Genomic DNA, 19,560 nt, shown 5'->3' with positions numbered 1-19,560 from the left:
GCTGTTGAGGCCATTGTCCCAGGATTTGATCTCCCTGTTACAGAAGGGTCCTGGCTCACCATGTTCTTCATGTGGTCCCTCAGGATCCTTTGGTTTCCTGCTTCTATGTACCATTTGGATTTGGTTTCCAAAATGCACTGAAGACAAACTAGAGTCAAGAGGAACACCACTGTGGTATCATCAGAATCATCCCCAGACCTTATCCTGGAACAGGCTTAGCAGTCCTATTTTAGGAAATGGATCCAGATGATCCTACAAAAGCCCATGAAAACATTCCGTGCTTTAATTCATTTATTCTGCCCTGGCAAAGCTTATGAAACAGCAATCCTGACAAAGAGTACAGTGAAATGTCCTTTTCACATGTAGTCTCTTCACATCTCCCTCAGGATCATGAAATAGCCAAATGGGTTGTTTCATTTTCAGTCATGTCTCATTTTCCAAAACTACAAAGCAAGATTTCAAGTCATATCCAGAAAGGGTTGGCAGAGTTAGAGGTTTAAAAAATACCTAGAAAAGATATAAACATGAGAGAGTAAAAAATAAATAAATAAAAATTTAAAAAATCAAACAAACAAAGGACAGAGATTTGACAAGTGTTTTTAGACTATGTTGACCTTAACAGGATAAGGGCCTTTGGTCAGAAAAATATAACAGAATACTTAGTCCTGTCAGGGGGCTGAGAAATAACTTACTTAGTAATGGGAAGCTCTCATAATAAAATATGGGGTAATAACCACTAAAGATTAATTAGACATTAGCCTCTTTGCTTGAGAATGTTCCATTATATTCCCTTCCTATTCTATACCCTATACCTCAATCTAACTGATCAGAACATATTAAAAAGGTCTAAAATGGAGACATAAGGTGCTCAATTCAAGACCTATAAAGGTAGTTTATGAGGATAAAATGATGTAAATGGATACTACATCTCATCAAACAATCCCATTTACAATTGCACCAAAAAGAATGAAATACCTAGGAACAAACTTAATCAAGGAGGTGAAAGACCTGTACTTTGAAAATTAAAAAACACTGATGAAAGAAACTCAAGAAGACACAAACTAACGGAGAAATACTCCATGCTCATAGACTGGAAGGCTTACAACCACTAAACCGTCTATACTACCCAGAGCAATCTACGGATTCAATGCCCTGTCAAAACACCAATAGCTCTTTTCATGGAACTAAAACAAATAATACTGAAATTTGTGTGGAATAACGAAAGACCCTGAAAAGCCCAAGCAATCTTGAGAAAGAAGGACAAAACTGAAGGTATCACAATCCCATATTTCAAGATATACTACAAAGCTGTAATAATCAAAACAGGATTGTACTGGCACAAAAACAGAGACATAGGTCAATGGAATGGGACAGAGAGCCCAGAAATAAACCCACACTTACATGATCAATTCATCTATAACACAGCAGGCAAGAATGCACAATGGGGAAAAGATACTTTTGATTTTATTCAAAGGTGTCAATGGAAGGTTTCACACAATTAGATCACAACTATTACCTGGCTGGCATCAACTGTAAAATGCATCCTGATACTAAAAAGTAAGAACATGTACATCCTGCAATAGATGAAAATAGTTTAAAATCTTTAGAAGTGATTTTCCATTTGAGGAGTACAGCTTCTAACCAAAAAAAAAACCTGTATGACATTTCAGGACCAGCCACAGGCAATTACACAGGATTTACCTGGCAGGCCTCACAGGAGAAAGCTGTCCTCCCCACATCCAGTTTGGGGTACAACCAGTACACTGTAATCTCTGAAAGCTGTTGCAATAAAGGACTCTGGCCCAGGTGACTCCATTTGGAGGTCTCCCTATATGGGAAAACTGTAAGGCAAACTCCTTCATTCTGACTGAATACTTTTTCACTCCTAGCCCTTCTTCCTCCTTCCTCCAACAGTCCATAAATCTGCAGAAGGCTTTTGTTTGTGGCTCACTCAACACCACCCAATATCCATGCTGATGCATCTGATCCTCACTCTGTAGGCCATTCCATAGGGAGAAGTGGAACTGGGAAGTCTTTTCTCTGGTTTAGACTCCTATTTATTTAACTGCAATAAGTGACTAAAAGCTTGACTGTCACTTTCATTTTGGCTCGTTTAATTCACTACTCCAATACCTGGCAGCTCAGCTGAGTTTCTGCCATCAGTCAAGTACAGCAGAATGCAGTCAGGCAATCTCAACACAAAGCATGGCCATAGTCAGAGGTTCTTAAGAAGCTCATCAGCCACGATTTCAGGATTGTTCTCTTTTTCTGTGTATTCAAGTAAATATTGAGCAACTGCCGCTTATGAGAACACTGACTTGGCTGTGCTAGACATGACAAAACTTATCCAATGGAAACAATTCACAGCACTGTAGATATGTATTTGGATGATAAAAATATTTTATTTTCATGAGAAAGGACTTGAAGGAAAGAAGGAAGCAACTCAACTATGGTAATCAAGGCAGGCTTTGTGAAAGGAAACCATCTTCAGAACACTGAACTAGTACAATTTGGGTAATTAGTGGACAAAACATATGCCTATTAGAGTATAATATTCCCACTATCAAAGAATATAAAGAGTCCTTTTCTAACACTAAGGAACATTTTCCAGGTTAGGGTTTTGTGGGATTTTGTTTTTGTTTTTGTGGTTTTTTGTTTTGTTTTGTTTTTTGGTAAATTAGAGGTGCATGCCTCTATAACAAGAACCTATTTTCCTCTGCAGAGTAACATGGAATGGGATGTAGGATTATTTTCCATACTTTCAACCTTAATTGTTTCGACCACATTTTCCTTTGGTTTATATTCCCCAAATCCTAACTAGTGGGTTATAGAAAGGGCACTTGAGTATTTTCCCTCATAACTGTTTACCTGTGACAAGTAATAGGCCATTTGGCCAGTTAATAGCCATTGGGCTGGATAGAGGCATCCTCCAAAAAGTGTAACCATTCTGGTCTAAATAGTTGCACTCTGAAAGCTAATTTAAGGAGCAATTAAGTTTTGAAAAAGAAGCCTGGCTTCGCTCCAGCTGTTCAATTAATTTATTTATTATGCTTCACTTTCTAACTCCACTAACATTAAAATAGGTTGATAATATCTTCAAACCACAAATATTTAAGTACTCTTCAATGCCAGGGAGAAGTTCATGCTTTCCTAGAGCTTTCAGTTCAAACTGAGTCTATACTCTAGAGCTAAACTGTTGACCAAGAAGCCAGTAGCCACATGTGGCTATTGAGTACTTAAAACATGGCTAGTACAACTGAAAAACTAAATTCTTAATCTAATTAAAATTAAAATCTGAGAATTGTCTCACCTACTGGAAACTTTTCTAAGTATGTTTGGAACAACTTGGGTATCTATAGTACATATGTGAATCCTAATACATTAAGTCTATTTTACAAAGACTAAATAATTTCCAATGAAAACCACATCTAAAATGAGTTGTGGGGGTATCTGGGTGGCTCAGTTGGTTAAGCATCCAACTTCGGCTCAGGTCATGATCTAACGGCTCATGAGTTTGAGCCCCGCATCAGGCTCTGTGTTGACACCTCAGAGCCAGGACCCCACTTCGGATTCTGGATCTCCCTCTCTCTCTGCCCTTCTCCCACTTGCACTCTATCTCACTCCCTCAAAAATAAATAAACATTAAAAAAAAATTTAATGAGATATGAGGTAATTATAATATGGTGTAGTGGATTTCAAAGATTTAGTACAAAGAAAATTTATAATATCTAATTCTTATAAAGATTAAATGTTGAAATGATATTTGGGATATACTGATTACATATATGGCTCACATTATATTTCTAAAGTACAGGACTGCTGTAGAGCAATACTTTGCCCATAAAAGCTTAAACACGGAACAACTTAAGAAACTCTACTGCATACACGCATTTTCTTTCTGTTCCCTTCTTTCTTCCCTTGTTTTCTTCTCCCTACTCCTTCTAACAATGATGTGCACTGGACTCTTAAGAGCTAGAAAGACTGCTGACCCAGGGCTTAGATGATTCAAGGCAATCTATGTCTTACTGGTTTAGAACTTAATAAAAGAAGAACAGGGCAATGACTCAGCAACTCCAACATATTAGGATCATCTTAGAAACTTAAGGGAAAGTATCAAAGAGCTTTGCATTTCCACAAGGACAGTATCAGGAGTCATTTTCTATTAAGTCTCAAAAAAAATGGTTTAAGGGGTTTTTAAAGTTTTAAAATCACAAAGTCCTGAAATATTACTAAAGGACAAAGTAATTACCTTATTCTAAATTACATTTATTTTACAAATATGACATATTAAATAAATAAAATGGAAAAGAGCTTTCAACAAAGTATTTTAACCATCACATAATGGACTCATTATCATTATCTGTACTTCTAATGGTCATTCTCCAACTCCTACAGCACTGTGAGGGTACACAAAAAGAATGAGAAATGCCTTATTTATAAGTTTACATAGATTCATTGCTATTTGAAGGATATCAAGAAGTTAGTTTTTGTCCTGACTCAGTTTAATACAGAAATCGGTTGACTATTCCTGAGAGCATATCATTTCATCAGTATTGGCAGAGACTGCTGGCTGATTCCCAGCTTCCTGGGCACACAGAAGAAGACTACTTTTCCGAGCTCCCTTACAGTTACATTCAATTAAGTTCTCAACAGTAGAATGTGAAAAGAGATGTATATGCCATTTCCTTGCCTGACCCATCAAAATCTTCCATATGTCCTTGTCCTCCTTCCTCTGCCTCCACTCTCTTCCGTTCTCTAGCTTGATGAAGAGAAGCATAAAGACCTTGTAAGCCATGTATCAAAGATTACAGATCTACATGATGGAAGAATCCTGGAATTCTAAGTAAATAGTTGAGAGGCAACCTACCTACTGGGAATACGCTCCTTAGACAGTCAAGGTGGGCAAAAAAAAGTAAATCTATCGTAAGTCACTGAAGTTTTAGGGGTTAGCAATAGGTAGGGTCACCCTAATAGATAGAGTCAGTGACCCAAAGGACTGTTATTTAGCCTAAGGACAAAACACTTCCACATATCTTGCTGTCACTATTGAGCAAGATAGCACCCCATCTCTCTTAATTCCATTTTTTTCTCCACTCTCTTATACCACTCATGGTATATGGTTTGCAAAACCTGACTAGGTAGAAATGTAAACAGGTGTAGAGACACAAATATACCCAAGAGGCATATGAAAAGGCACTCAACATCACTAACCACCAGGTAAATATGAATTAAAACCACATTAATAGCTAGAAATAGTAATACTGGCAATACTAAGTGATAGTGAGGATGTTGAGCAAATGAAATAGTGTTAAAATGCTGGTGGCCACGTTAAATAGTACAACCACTTTAGAAAACTCTTTGGCTGTTTCTAATAAAGTTAAACACATACCTACTTTATGACCCAGCAATTCCACCCCTAGGAGAATTGAGTGCTTATGTACCAAAAGACTTGCACAATATTCATTGGCACTTTATTCATAAAAAATAGTGAACAAGTGAAATGCCCATCAACAAGAAACTGGAAAAATAATTTGTAATGTATTCATATGACAGAATAAAAAAAATGAACAAACTAGTGATACACAAACCAACATGGATAAATTTCCCAGGTTTTACGTTGGACAAAAAGCCAGACACAAAACAGGGCAAGCTCTATGATTCCATTTATATCAAGTTCAAGAACAGGCAAATCTAACTATGGTAACAAAAATCAGAATAGTTATAACCTCTGGGCAGCAATTCAACTGGAAAGGGGCAAGAAGGTCATAGAAGTGATAGATATCTTGATTTGGGTGATGTTTAGAAATATATGCAGTAAAAATTTAAGCCATATACTTAAGATTTGTGTCTCTGATTATATGTAAATTTTGTTTCAAGTTCAAAAATTAAAAAGTTAACTTGTTTCAGAGCACACAATTATTAGTAAGTTGTTGAGCTGGGTTTGAACTTAGGTCAGTTTGAGTCTTTTCACTACAGTAGGGTTCATTTTCCTACCAAATTATATACACAGATGAGAAAACTACAAGGTCTCTTTAGAACTTTGTTTAAATAGGCAATCAGCATCACTCTATGTATTTTATATCTAATACCCACACTATGATAAACTGTACTTGTTTTGGTACTGCATTCTATATCAAATGGTGGTATTAACTTTGTGACACTATATCAACAATACTTCTGTTTTCAGAATTGAAAAAAAATTACTGGAACCAAACTTTCTACAAACACAGATGACTGGTAACCCAGTAATATAATTCAGAAAAACAACAAACATTTTAAGATGAAACTGTCAGAACCTGCATTACATTTACCTGGCAAGAACACACTGGCTCATTACCACGTGTGAATTATCATGAATAAATCTTCAGTGGTGGAACATCTAAAGGACGATGAAAAAATGAAAAGATGAAGTATAAAGATGCCAGAACAGTCAATTAACAAGCATCACTCATGCCCATGTAATATTTATAAGGATATCCAACCACTATAGCTGCAGATGTGATCTGACTTGTTTCTCAACTATACATTTAACACTGATAAAGCAGCTAGTGCAATACTAGAATAAGACTTGAACATCAAAATACAACTATACCAACATTTAGCTATGATACTCTGCATTCTTACACAGTCTTCAGACTGCCTCTGTTAAAAAACACTTTAATGCATGCATTGTGTGACTTCTTCATTGATTAGAGATGAACATGGAAAAAAACCCAGTTATTGTCTTATTTTTATATATAAGCAAACCAAGGCCTAAAGCAGATCACTGATAGCACTAGGCACCACATGTCAACAAATAAAGCCAATGTTAAGGTTACTCCAACTAGTTATTTATTTTGAAGCATCATGCCTACCTTCCTATATAAGAGCTACTCCTCCAACACATGTAAGCTTTTAAATAAAGTGTTTGGATTTCTGTTGAAAATGTTTTAATCCCCTACATTGTAACCCCCCTTCCAAAACGAAGACAAAAATCAAATTAAAATGGACATATCCAAGACTTTGGGAATAGTGAAAAAGAATCCCACAAACACATTAGACTCCAGCTGCAGAACACACTAAGTGATGGAGACAAAAAATCCTTTTACGAATTCTCACACTCAAAAACCCCCACAGAAAAGTAAATTCCAATACCCCACTTTGATGATTTGAAAATTATTCCCTAAATTACAGCAAAACAATCAATCATTTAAAGGATTAAGGAATTTACCTGAATCTCCAGCCCCCAAACTTGAGGCCACATCATTTGCTCACTTCTATTTCAGCGTCTGTACTGTCCTCTCTTGACATGAATTCCTCATGGCACTACCGTATATTCTCTAGAGTAGGAGTCTTAAATCTGCTGTTCTGAACCCTTTGGGTGGGGGGTATAAGTGGACTTGAGAGAGGCTGATAAGAGCCCTAAGATTTAATGTACAATTGGGCTCTGTAGATGTGATCCAGAAAGTTTAGGAATGCTAAAGGGAAAGTCCAAGGACAGCCTACAGTGCCATCCCACCTCCAGTGCACCCGTCGCCCATGCAGGCACCCTTCCGTTGCGGTTCAGCCCCCTGGGTTCCTTCAGGCCAGCCTCCTACTCCACCCGAAGGCTCCTTTGCCCCACGCCCTCGCTAGCTGTCATTTCCGGGCCTCGGAATGAGCTCTGCCAGGTCCTGGAGAGCGGAAGAACCACAGGTTGGGGCCGCACCTGGGAGCCGCCTCCAGAAGCCCGGACGCAGGCGGAAACTGCTTCGCAGCACCGGCAGCTTCACAGTGGCCACCGCCGCCTGCGTGCCCAGGGTCGGCTCTCTCCTGGTTGGATGCTGAGAGCTCTTTTCCTCAGGATCTCGGGGCACAATGCTGGGCTAATATTTACAAAAGATGTATTAGGCACGCAGTTAGGCAAGGGGTGCGAAAGGGCAGGGAGCGGCGCGGGGCGTGGGGAGGGGGCAGGAGGGGATCATGCCGATAGCAAGCAAGAGCAACGTCTGCCCACCACAGATAGCAGCCGCATGCTGGCGAGCGACTGAAAAAGGGCTCTCAGAACTTAAAGACTAGATAGGTACCCTATCTTCAACACATTTAAAAATCTGTGAAGAGCACACAAACCAACCAAAATGAAAAGCTGCCTTCTCCCAAATTAATCGGATAAATAAAGCCGTTAACTATGCAAACTGGGTAAGTGTAAAGTTATGGGCAGGGTTGGAAGAGTAAACGTCCCACCAAGGCATCTGCTCTATATAGAAAAGTTATCAATGCTGAAAAACGTAAATCAGAAAAGCCATAGCTACTCCACTTCAAGAACAGAGGGACAGATGAAGTACGTAAGTTTACCCTAACTGTAATCAGGACCACTCTTCACCTTTATTTGCTACTGCATCACCATTATTCCCAAACTTTCACATTATGCTTCATATTCCGCATTTTGAGCTTCCTACTTTGGTTTAGGCCAGAGCCTTTGGCTCATTAAAAATGCACAAGCCTCTAGGAAAGAAAATCTAAGCTTTATTGTTCACATCCCAACCTATGCCTTCTCTAGAGAACAGGCTGTGATTGTAGAATTAAAGAGACACAAGGACTCCTGGGTGGCTCAGTCGGTTGGGCACCAAATTCAGCTCAGGTCATGATCTCACGGCTTCTAAGTTAGAGCCCTGCATTGTGCCCTGTTCTGACAGCTCAGAGCCTGGAGCCTGCTTCGGATTCTGAGTCCCTTTGTGACTCTGCCCCTCCCCCACTCATCCATTCATTCGTGTTCTCTCTCTCTCTCTCTCTCTCTCTCTCTCTCTCTCTCTCAAGAATAAAACGTGTAAAAAAAATTTAGAGAGACAGAAGAGCACTTAACCTGTAGGCCCTGCTGGGAAAGGTAGACATCGCTGTATCTGAGTAAAGCTAGCATTCAATAAACATACAACTTACAAACTGATCAAGGCTTAAGATTTCTGATGCCAAGCAGCAGAACAACTGGTGAATGTAAAAAAAAAAAAAAAAAAAAAAAAAAAAAAAGGAAAAAAAAAAGATTTTCAGGTTAAATTCCTAAGTGAAGCAGAAAATTCACTATTAAGCAACATTTCAAAAAACAGAAGAGGGGTGCCTGGCTGGCTCAGTTGGAAGAGCACTGCAACTCTTGATCTCAGGGTTGTGGGTTTGAACCCATTCTGGGTGTACAGATTAAATAAATAAAAACTTGGGGCGCCTGGGTGGTTCAGTCGGTAAGCGTCCGACTTCAGCTCAGGTCATGATCTCACGGTTCGTGAGTTCAAGCCCTGCGTCGGGCTCTGTGCTGACGGCTCAGAGCCTGGAGCCTGTTTCAGATTCTGTGCCTCCCTCTCTCTCTCTGAACCTCCTCTGTTCATGCTCTGTCTCTGTCTCAAAAATAAATAAACGTTAAAAAAAAAATTAAAAAAATAAATAAAAACTTAAAAAATAAGAAAAACAGAGGAAAATAAGATTGCCCTTGGAAATAAGAAATTGCTTTTAAAAATCAGAGGGTTAAAAAATAGTAAAAATTCTACCAGAACATAGCAAGCCAAAAGACAAAACACATGAGAGATAGGATATAGACAGAAGAAAGAAAACTTAGGAAAAATTATGAGACAATGTACAAAACACTTTCAGGTCCAGAAAAGAATGATCTGCTAAACACACCAACTACTAGCCAGAATTAAAAAGCCCACTCAAAAAATGTAGAAATATCAGTATCTTTTGGAGTCAATACAGTAACCCAGAAAGGTAATGATATGGTGAAAAGAGCATGTTTCTTCTCCCAGAAAGAAAAAACAAAGACAAAACGAAGGGTAAAATTGCTCAAAGGTAAAACTGCTCAAAGAGACTACGATTCAAGTTTAAAGCAAATTAGTATGTGGAATGGTTTTGATCAATTTTCATTTGACCCTGACATTTAGAATTCTTCCTGGAAACACAACAGAGATCATAAAATTGGAAAAATAAATTTAAAAAAAGGAAATCAAACTGTGTTAATTGGTCCATTCAGCAAACAATATTTTCCTCTGTTTTTCTTATTTTTTAAGTTTTTATTTATGTAAACCCTGCCTGTTGATTTCCAATTTTAGAACCAACCTATAAATATAAAAGAGAAACTTTATGGTTATTAGAATAGAGTGGAAATGTTAATGTACAGTTTGAAGTTGATACACTGTAAAAGCCCTAACAGAGAGAAGAGAAAGGGTGACTTTACCATCACCTCACAAAGTATACTTATAACTATATTAAAATTACCCAAGAAGTAAGACTGAGGTCAGTTAAATCTTTACCCATTATACAGAAAGCCAAGAGAAATCTCAGCTTGGTGAGATAAAAATAAAACATAAGATACCAACTACCAGAAATGGTGAAACCATTGAACATGGGAGGTGGAATAGCAATCTGAAAGAAAGAGGCAGAATACTTCTTCCTATTATAAACTCTTCAATAGCATTTTATTTTCTAATCATACCTGTACCTGTTACTTTGATGTATTTTAAAGAAATCATTCAAATGTATACCTAGAAATGCAGAAAGTAATTGAACATGGGGACATTAACAGTGGGTTTGTAATGATACTGTAACTGGTACAATTTTATTTCCTTTTTTATACTGATTCAGTAATGCTATTATGGTAATTTGACAAATCATGCAAATTCAAAAATATTTTTAAAGCAATCAGGCCAGGTATGACCAAAAGCTCTTTCAAGAAACAGAAAAAAGGGGCGCCTGGGTGGCTCAATCGGTTGAGTGTCCAGATTCAGCCCAGGTCATGATCTCACAGTTTGTGGGTTCCAGTCCTGCATCAGGCTCTGTGATCCTGGAGCCTGCTTCAGATTCTGTGTCTCCCTCTCTCTCTCTGCCCCTCCCCTGCTTGCACACACACTCTCTCTCAGAAATAAATAAAACATTTAAAAAAGAAACAAACAAAAAACACAAATGGCCTGTAAATACCCTTTGTAAACAAAACAAACTGGAGGAGAAAATTAAGACACACAGGTACTATGAGTAATGACACCAATACTTTCCTTAATTTAACCTTTCCCAGAAATGAGATTACACAGTACATGTTAAATATTTCCCATATTTTCATTACTTGAACTTCCCTTGAGTTGTCTGTTCTTTGTGCATTCCTCTAATGGTATTCCTACATATCCACATTATCATGAACTACTCACTGATAATCCATTGTAGTCACTGTAATCATTGTAGTCGTATTTTTCTTTGTTGTTTACTCGTTAAATAAGCAACTCATCCTTTTGTGCACAAATCCTTTGGGATTTCTGACTTCTGAGTTTTAACTCAACTCTCATCCCCAATTCAAAGCTTTCATACTTAACTGTATTTTTTGTAGTAAATGTAAAAGTAAATTACTTTTAGAAATGCACATGGAACTGATATTGAATATGGCATGGGGTAGGTATCTAATCCTAAAAACATGTGTTAAACAGACCTTCTCTTTTCATGTGTGATGCCTTAATTATAAACCAAATTCATGTAACAAGATATATGTTGAGGACATGTTGCTTTGGATATTTTAAGTTAATGATAACAAACATTTGTAATGGTTAATTTTTTGTCTCCCTAATTCTTACTTGTTCCATGTCTTAATGTTTTGGTTCATTTACTTAATGATTTATTAAGAACTACTTACATTCTAGACATATTTAAGATATATATTAGTAAATGAAAAAAAAAGATTCTTTCCCTCATTATTCTTAAAATATCAAAAAATTAATTGTGGCAAAAGTGAACAGTATTGTTTTTTGTTGATATAGTTTGATTTCAAATAATTATTTTCACTATTACATTTGTGTATGAATGTATATCATACAATAATATTTAATTTATGCAATGCCTTGTTCACTTCATTGATTTTACAAGGCTCAAAATTTCAAAATACAGGAGAACTATGATATGCAACAAAGAAAAATTTTAAATACTGTTAGAAAACTAAGGGGGCAAAGTGTTTCATCCTTTATTTTCAAGGAAAGTCTGTATAGAATAAAAACAAACATTTGTTACATCATTGTGTACAGAGTTCACATTGCATTTAACAATTTTCATCACATATGTGATGACCTAAAGTCAAAATCACCTTAAAAGGCTTATGTCTTTCACTGTCTGTTACATGAAAATCATGTTACCATATTTCAGTGACACACTACTGCTTTAAAGGCTCCTTTTTAAGCAAAAAAAGGAGACTCAGTTTCTAAACAAAAGTTTGTCATAAATCCTACTGCTTGTTTTAGGATCAATAAACACCACACTAAGACTATGTATTTAGACATGAAACATGTTTAAAACCCCTGAAGAATACGCTAGAAATAAGCAAGACATTCAGAATGCTTTAATCTTTCCAGTTAACACCATTTATATCAGTAACTGCAATGTTGTTAATTTTTAGTATTTCACATAACTAATCAGCAAGAATTTTTTTTTTAAGGGTAGGAATAAGAACCGAAGGACAGAAGATACTAGAGTGTCAGGTTTTGCACTTCTGTTAAACTCAAAAATCAAAACTATTTTCTTCTCTGCATCAAAACTGTACCACAAACTTGAAGGATGTTTTAGCTTTAATCCCATGACTCATCGTCTACTGGATTGGGAGCTTGTGAAGAAGAAAACCCTGCTGTGTTCAAAGTATTCTTGCCCTGGTAATTCTTTAAAAAGAAAGAAAGAAACAAAGAAAGAAAGATTTAATTTTATGATATCTCTCAAATTACATTCCCAGACTCAGAGAAGGTACTCAAGCTTCCCACCATGTTTTCCCCAAAAATATAAAAAACTGGATTCTCACTAAATTTAATCCATTTGATAAAGGCCCATATGAGCCTGGGTAGTCTAAATTACACAAAATATTTCAAGAAAATCTTTCTTTAATCAGTAGTTTTGGCAGATGGAAAAACTGAAACCTCTATACCTTAATAAATAAGCATAAATATTTAATGGTTAGTGCATTCACTGTTGCTGTATAAAAGTAGTGCTGCCTATAAACAGACACATCAAAAAGGACATGCAACTCACTATCTCTAGTATTCTGTCTTACTTAATAATACTGTCAGAACTCTAAAAATAAGGAATTCTTACAGGAAATTCAGAAGAATCCAAAGGAGAACTGTAAATGCCAGCAAATTTGAGAAAGGAGGGATGTTTGAGCATGAATTGAAAGGTTATATTATTCCTCACTTTTAAGACCAAAAATACATACATACATAAAACTTTAAGAAATATTAAACTTTTAAGTATAAAAAATGACAAGATAATTATTAAACGTTATTGTTACTTCACAATATTAACTACAACATTCACAAAGAGTAACTGGAAGCCAAGTTCTAAATTTTTCCCTCAACTAACCTTTCTAGTATCAACTGATGCAAATACATTTCCTCTTGCACTACCACTGAAGCCAGGAACATATGTACTAAAGGCAATTTCTTCCAACCATGCAGGAACATCCTGTTGAGCCTAAAAAAAGAAATTATTAACTTCATATTCAATATGCATCTAGTCTCAAAGATTACAGCAGTTTACTTTTCCTCAATATACATAGATATACAAGGTCTACTTTCAATGATAGAATAATATCCATTCAGTTTTAAACATTTAAAACTTACATCTGACAGTACTTTCACTAAAGGCTGTGCCAAATGGTTATCTGATTCAGGATCAAAAAAGGAAATAGCTCTGCCAGTATTTCCACAACGACCAGTACGTCCAATTCGATGAACATATTCATCAATGGTAGAAGGAAGATCAAAATTGATAACATGTTGAACATTCTCAATATCCAGCCCCCTGGCAGCTACTGAAGTAGCAACAAGAACTGGGCACTTTCCACAGCGAAAATCTCCCAGAGCTTGCTCTCTCTCTCTCTGTTCTCGGTCACTAGAAATCAAAGAAAGCATGTGTCAGGACAGCTCTTAAAAAATTATTACAATGGGGGTGTCTAGGTGTCTGAGTCGGTTAAGTGTTTGACTCTGGATTTCTGCTCAGGTCATGATCTCACGGTTCATGATTTTGAGCCCCACATCAGGCTCTGCACTGACAGTACAGAGCCTGCTTGGGATTCTCTCTCCCCTCCTCTCTCCCTGGCCCTTTCCTGCTCACATGTGCTCTCTCTCTCTAAAATTAATAAACATTAAAAAAAATTACTACAGTGAACCATTCAAGTTCAACATGTTTTCAGTAACAGTAAAAACAGCAGCAATCAACATTGCTATCTACTTCTTACATACCAGGTATTATACTAATTTTTTTCAAGCCATCATTTTATTTAATTCTCACAGTAATACTTTGAGGGTGGAACAATTATCCTCATTTGCACATGAAGTAAGGTAACAAAGGTAGTACAGAGTGCTACAACACAAATTTAGGTCAGACAAACAAACATCAGGGTATCTGAGCGGCTCAGTCAGTTAAGCATCTGACTTCAGCTCAGGTCATGATCTCACATTTCTTGAGTTTGAGCTCCACATTGGACTCTCTGCTGTCAATGTGGAGCCTGCTTTGGATCCTCTGTCCTCCTCCCTCTCTGTCCCTCCCCTACTTGTCTGCTCTCTCTCTCAAAAAATAAACTTTAAAAAAAAATTTTAACAAGTGTGACAAACATTAAATCTCACCCATTAATCTTGTACTTGTCTTGACAATACACAACTATTTGATTAGAATGTTTTCTCAAAAAAATTGTTTAAGTATAATCTCAGAATTCTGTATATTCATTAGTATTTCAGATCCATGAGTAAAGTGTCAATGAAGTTGTGCTCATATGACATTTTTATGCACTTCAATAAAAAATTTCAACCAAGAGAAAGATTGGATTCAGCAGAAGAGAAAAACTTATTGAGTTCTCTTGAGAAGTTACCACTCCTCATGATGAGGAGTCCAAGACAAACCTTTAACTCACCCATCCCCACCTCTTAGTTCTTATAAAAACTTAAAATGACTAACAGTTTAGATCTTGAGAATTCTGAATCTTAGGATTATGTCATGTCAGTTACATGCACTGCTATTTCTTAGCAAATGACAAATACAAGTGTCACCTCCCTACTATGAAATCGTATTAATCTACTCACCCATGAATACTTGTTGTTGATATTTTTTCTTGACAAAGGAAAGTAGCAATAAAATCTGCTTTTTTCTTAGTCTCAACAAAAACCATAGTTCTTTCATCACCTACAAGACAATGAAACAGTGATAAACACAGAAACTATAAAATTAGGAAAAGGAAAAAAAAAGCCAGGAGGTATTAGTAGGAAATAGTCTCATCCATCACTGTATTACCAAGACCAAGACCAGGCCTGGTAGGTAACAGCAGCCCAAATATTTCCTGAATGAATGAATGTCAAAGATAAAGTATTAGAACTGTTTCCTACTTTAGGGACTAAAAAAATGAGCTTGACCTTTGCCCTCCCAGGCCAACACCAAAAAGCTGACTAAGGGCAAGATAAATGGTATCTACCTGCCAACTCTTAGCAGTTCCAAATTCATCTCAGGACCTTCATTTCCCACTCATTAAATTAATGCCTTTGCTCCTTACCTCCCAAGATAATCCAATCTTGCATTCTGCCTTGATTGCCCAAACTATTTATAAGGCATCCAACCCAAAGCTGACAAATTCTGCAACATTCTGTGTTTCAACATTCTCTGTTAATTCAAACCCTTTTATTTCCAAGGTATTATTTATCAAAAAAAACTAAGTGACTTTATCCTAGGATTTTATGAGTCAAAAATATTTACCAGTTAGCTTAAAGAATTTAATTGGTAGAACTTCAAGCATGAGCCAGAGATTTTTTCACACAAGGAATCTCCCTATGTTGGAGAGGAAAGAAGGTAATTTATAGCCTTAATGGAAAGAAGACTGTATTATTGTTCATAATTCCTCTCCCTCATTTCCCTATTAGTTGGCTTCATTTATTCAACAAATATTCAGTGCCTAAGAGATGCCAGTCACTATTCCAGGTGTTGGAAATACTGCAAAGAAAACAAAGCCCTTGCTCTCATTGTGGAGATGCAAATAATAAATATTATGCAATAAGCCCTAAAATGGAAAAAAAAAACCCACAAGGATAAATAGAGTCCCAAGAGGGCTACTTTAGATGTACCCTTTCTAATTAGATGACATCTAAGTAGAATAAGAATAAAATAATAAACTACTGAGATACTTGGGGAAGAACATCAAGGCACAGGGAAGGACAAATATAAAGGAAAGGCTAAGAGACATGGGAGTTATGTGCTAACACACACACACACACACACACACACACACACACACACACACACACACAGGGGCCCTCATGTGACCCCTACATTTTGGGTAGAGGGAACAGCAAGTAACAAGGCCATGACGGAGAAACATGCTTGGCACGTGTGAGGAACAGCAATGAGGAGTCTGGCTGGAGTAGGGTGAGCAAGAGACAAGCAGAACATGAAGACAGAGAAGTAATGGCAGCTGTGTCACACAGAGTTGTGAAGGCCATTGAAAAAAAACTTCTTCATTTTGAGAAGGGAAGCCACTACGTTTTGAACAAAGAAGTGACAAGATCTGGTCTTTGTTTTAACTAAGGACTTAATGGATTCTGAATAAATTCTGCTGTTAGAGCCAAAACAATTTTGCTAACAGAAATTATATATGCAGTTAAAGAAAGAAATGAAGGAGGACTCCCAAGACTGTGTCTGAGTAACTGGAAAAACAGAACTAACATTAACTGAAATAGGAGATCTATAAGAAAAAAAAGGCTCAGAGGTGGTGTTTCATTAACTCTCAGACCTGTGAACAATCAAGCAGAAAAATCAAAGGGCAAGTGATTCCTACAGGAAAAAATCAGTTAAATCTTTGAGATATAGTCATTTTCATATTATTAGAATAGTGATTTTTTATCAATTATTTTTCCACAGATTTGAAAGTCATCCAATAAGATGCCCAAAGCCCAAACTGATACAACTGATAGTATCAAGTACTTAACACTCTTGAGCAACTTAAGCCCTGATCTCTTTTCTTGGTTTTCAGTATGAATCCCAGTGGCAATAAGGATTTAACTCTGACTTTCTCTAGAATTCTTCCTCTCTAATGATTTTGTATTTGTTCTAGTTCAGACAATAGATCATACTACCACTGGTGATAGCAATAATTGCAAATTTAGCTTTATGATCACACCATTCAGTGATCTCTATAAACAGATGAATTATAAATCTCTATTCTGTTGAGTGAGAAGTGATGGAGTATCCATTTTGTTAGTCTATTGTGAGCTAAGTAAAAATCAACTAAGAATCTAAAAATAATTCTAATAGATTCTACTATTCTCCTAATAGAATAGTAGCTAGATTGCAATTCTCTGTATTTCTGGGGTCATTCTTAACCCCAGAAAGTTAAGCGGTAGAACTGTGGCTTAAAGCAGTAGAACTAAAGCACTTTATGTGTAATTCAGAAAGGATTTTTTTATTATACGTAATAATTATGTTAAAACCTTGTGGACAATATTAAAAAATTAAATTACAACAGCTCTTAAAGCCTCTTTAAAAAGACTCACACCTGTAGGAATGGCTAAAATCAAAACCAAAAGAAACAACAGGTATTGGTAAAGATGTGGAGAAAAAGGAACCTTCTTCCACCATTGGTGGGAATGCAAACTCGTGCAGCCACTGTGAAAAACAGTATGGAGTATGGAGGTTGCTCAAAAAATTAAAAATAGGACTACCCTACAATCCATTAATTGTACTACTGGGTATTTACCCACAAATTACAGAAATGCTAATTCAAAAGGATACATGTACCCCTATGCTTACTGCAGCATTATTTACAATATCCAAACTATGGAAGCAGCTCAAGTGTCCATTGATTAATGGATAAAGAAGATGTGGTATATACATACCATGGAATACTATTCATCCATAAAAAAGAAATCTTGCCATTTGCAATGACGTGGAAGGAGCTAATGAGTATAATGCTAAGCCGAATAAGACAGAGAAAGACTAATACTATGTGATCTCACTCATATGTGGAATTTAAGAAACAAAACAAACAAGCTAAGGGGGAAAAAAAAGAGAAAAAAAAAATCAAGGAGGACTCTTAACTACAGAGAACAGAATGATGGTTACCAGAGGGGAAGTAGGTGGGGAATGAATGGGTGAAATAGGTGACTGGGATTAAAGAATACACGTACTATTATGGAAAGAAAAAAGTAAATAAATAAATAAGGGAGGATAAAGGAACACAAAGGGAGATGAGGTATCTACACGTCACTCAAACTGACACAATACAGACAACAGTACTGACACACTGTAATTATTTATGTGCAGTGTAATGCCTTGAGAGCAACCACTAACAAAGGTATGCTAAGATATACTTAAAAACTCAAAAAACTAGGAAAATCAAAACTGAATTCTAAAAAACATTCAAGGAAGACAACAACAGAGAAATGAGAAACAGAAGGAACAAAAAAGGACAGAAATGGTTAAATAATAGATTCTTAAATATAGAGAACAAACAGAGCTACTGGAAGGGTTGTGGGCTGGGGGATGGGCTAAATGGGTAAGGGACATTAAGGAGGACACTTGCTGGGATGAGCATTGGGTGTTATATGTAGGGGATGAATCACTGGATTCTACTTCTGAAATTATTGCTCTATATATGCTAAGTAACTTGGACAAAAATTTAAAAATAACTAAAAATAAGAAATAAAAAAGAAAAAAAAAAGAATAGGCAAATGTCATGGACGAATCTGAACTTACTCCTTTTCAGAGTCTTGTAAAATCAAACCTAACTTCTTCATGTTTACTGGCACACATAAAAATAAATGTTCTATGGCACAAACATTTAAAAAAATGAAATGATTAAGCCCTAACCTCTAATAATTGCAATGAACCTAAATGGTATAAATGTAACAATTAAAAGGAATAAAATTGACAGAAGGGCTAAGAACCAAAAATACAAGTATATCCATACCATGGAATACTCCTCAGCAATACAAAGAAATCAACCACTGACACAACAACTTGATGATCTTAAGGGCATTACAGCGAAAGGAAAAAACTATTTCAAAGGTCACATATACATGATTCCATTTACATAGTATTTTTGAAATTATAATATTATAAAGATGGAAAACAGATTAGTGGTTGTGAGGACATAGGGATAGGCAGTGAGGGTAAGAGTGGTGGGTATGCTATAAAAACAGCACAAGGGATATCTTTGTGGTGAGGTAGTAGCTCTGGATCTTGATGTTGGTGGTAATTACACAAATACACCCAGGTAGCAAAATGGCAGAGAACTATACATACACACTGTACCAGTACCAGTTTCTGCAAAAGTGATGGTAAATCTGAATAACTACCCAGACTATCTAGAATACAACCCAGAACAAGTAGAAAATATGAAAATGAGGTTACAAAATATGGAGGACAGAACAAGAAGATCTAATATTATCTAATTACTGTTGCAGAAGGAGAAAATAGGAAGAGGGGAGAAGCAAAACTAGGAAAAAAAATTATAAAAGTCTATTAAAGCATCTTTTAAAAAGTGTCTTATAGGTCTATCAAATTAATTCTGATTTGGTTTACTGAGTTAAATAAAACAGAAAAATAATTTATAGAAGCAAACAT

At 36.4% G+C, this 19,560-nt stretch overlaps 1 protein-coding gene across 14 annotated transcripts in view; it reads right to left on the bottom strand.

Annotated features, from left to right (window-relative positions):
* Positions 1–12,288: 12,288 nt before the first annotated feature.
* Positions 12,289–19,560, bottom strand: part of DDX4 (DEAD-box helicase 4) — a 101,180-nt gene continuing 93,908 nt past the window's right edge. For all 14 annotated transcript variants that reach the window (XM_045060742.1, XM_045060748.1, XM_045060743.1 and 11 more), the window contains 4 exons: positions 15,036–15,135; positions 13,578–13,848; positions 13,318–13,428; positions 12,289–12,623 (listed from right to left, as the gene is read on the bottom strand). In XM_045060742.1, coding sequence (XP_044916677.1) covers positions 12,537–12,623; positions 13,318–13,428; positions 13,578–13,848; positions 15,036–15,135 — 569 coding nt within the window. In that variant the 3' untranslated portion in view covers positions 12,289–12,536. The remainder of the gene's footprint in view (positions 12,624–13,317; positions 13,429–13,577; positions 13,849–15,035; positions 15,136–19,560) is intronic.

This window comes from Felis catus, chromosome A1 (assembly GCF_018350175.1).
Source record: "Felis catus isolate Fca126 chromosome A1, F.catus_Fca126_mat1.0, whole genome shotgun sequence".
Lineage (NCBI taxonomy): Eukaryota > Metazoa > Chordata > Mammalia > Carnivora > Felidae > Felis > Felis catus.
This window is presented reverse-complemented; position numbering and strand designations above follow the sequence as displayed.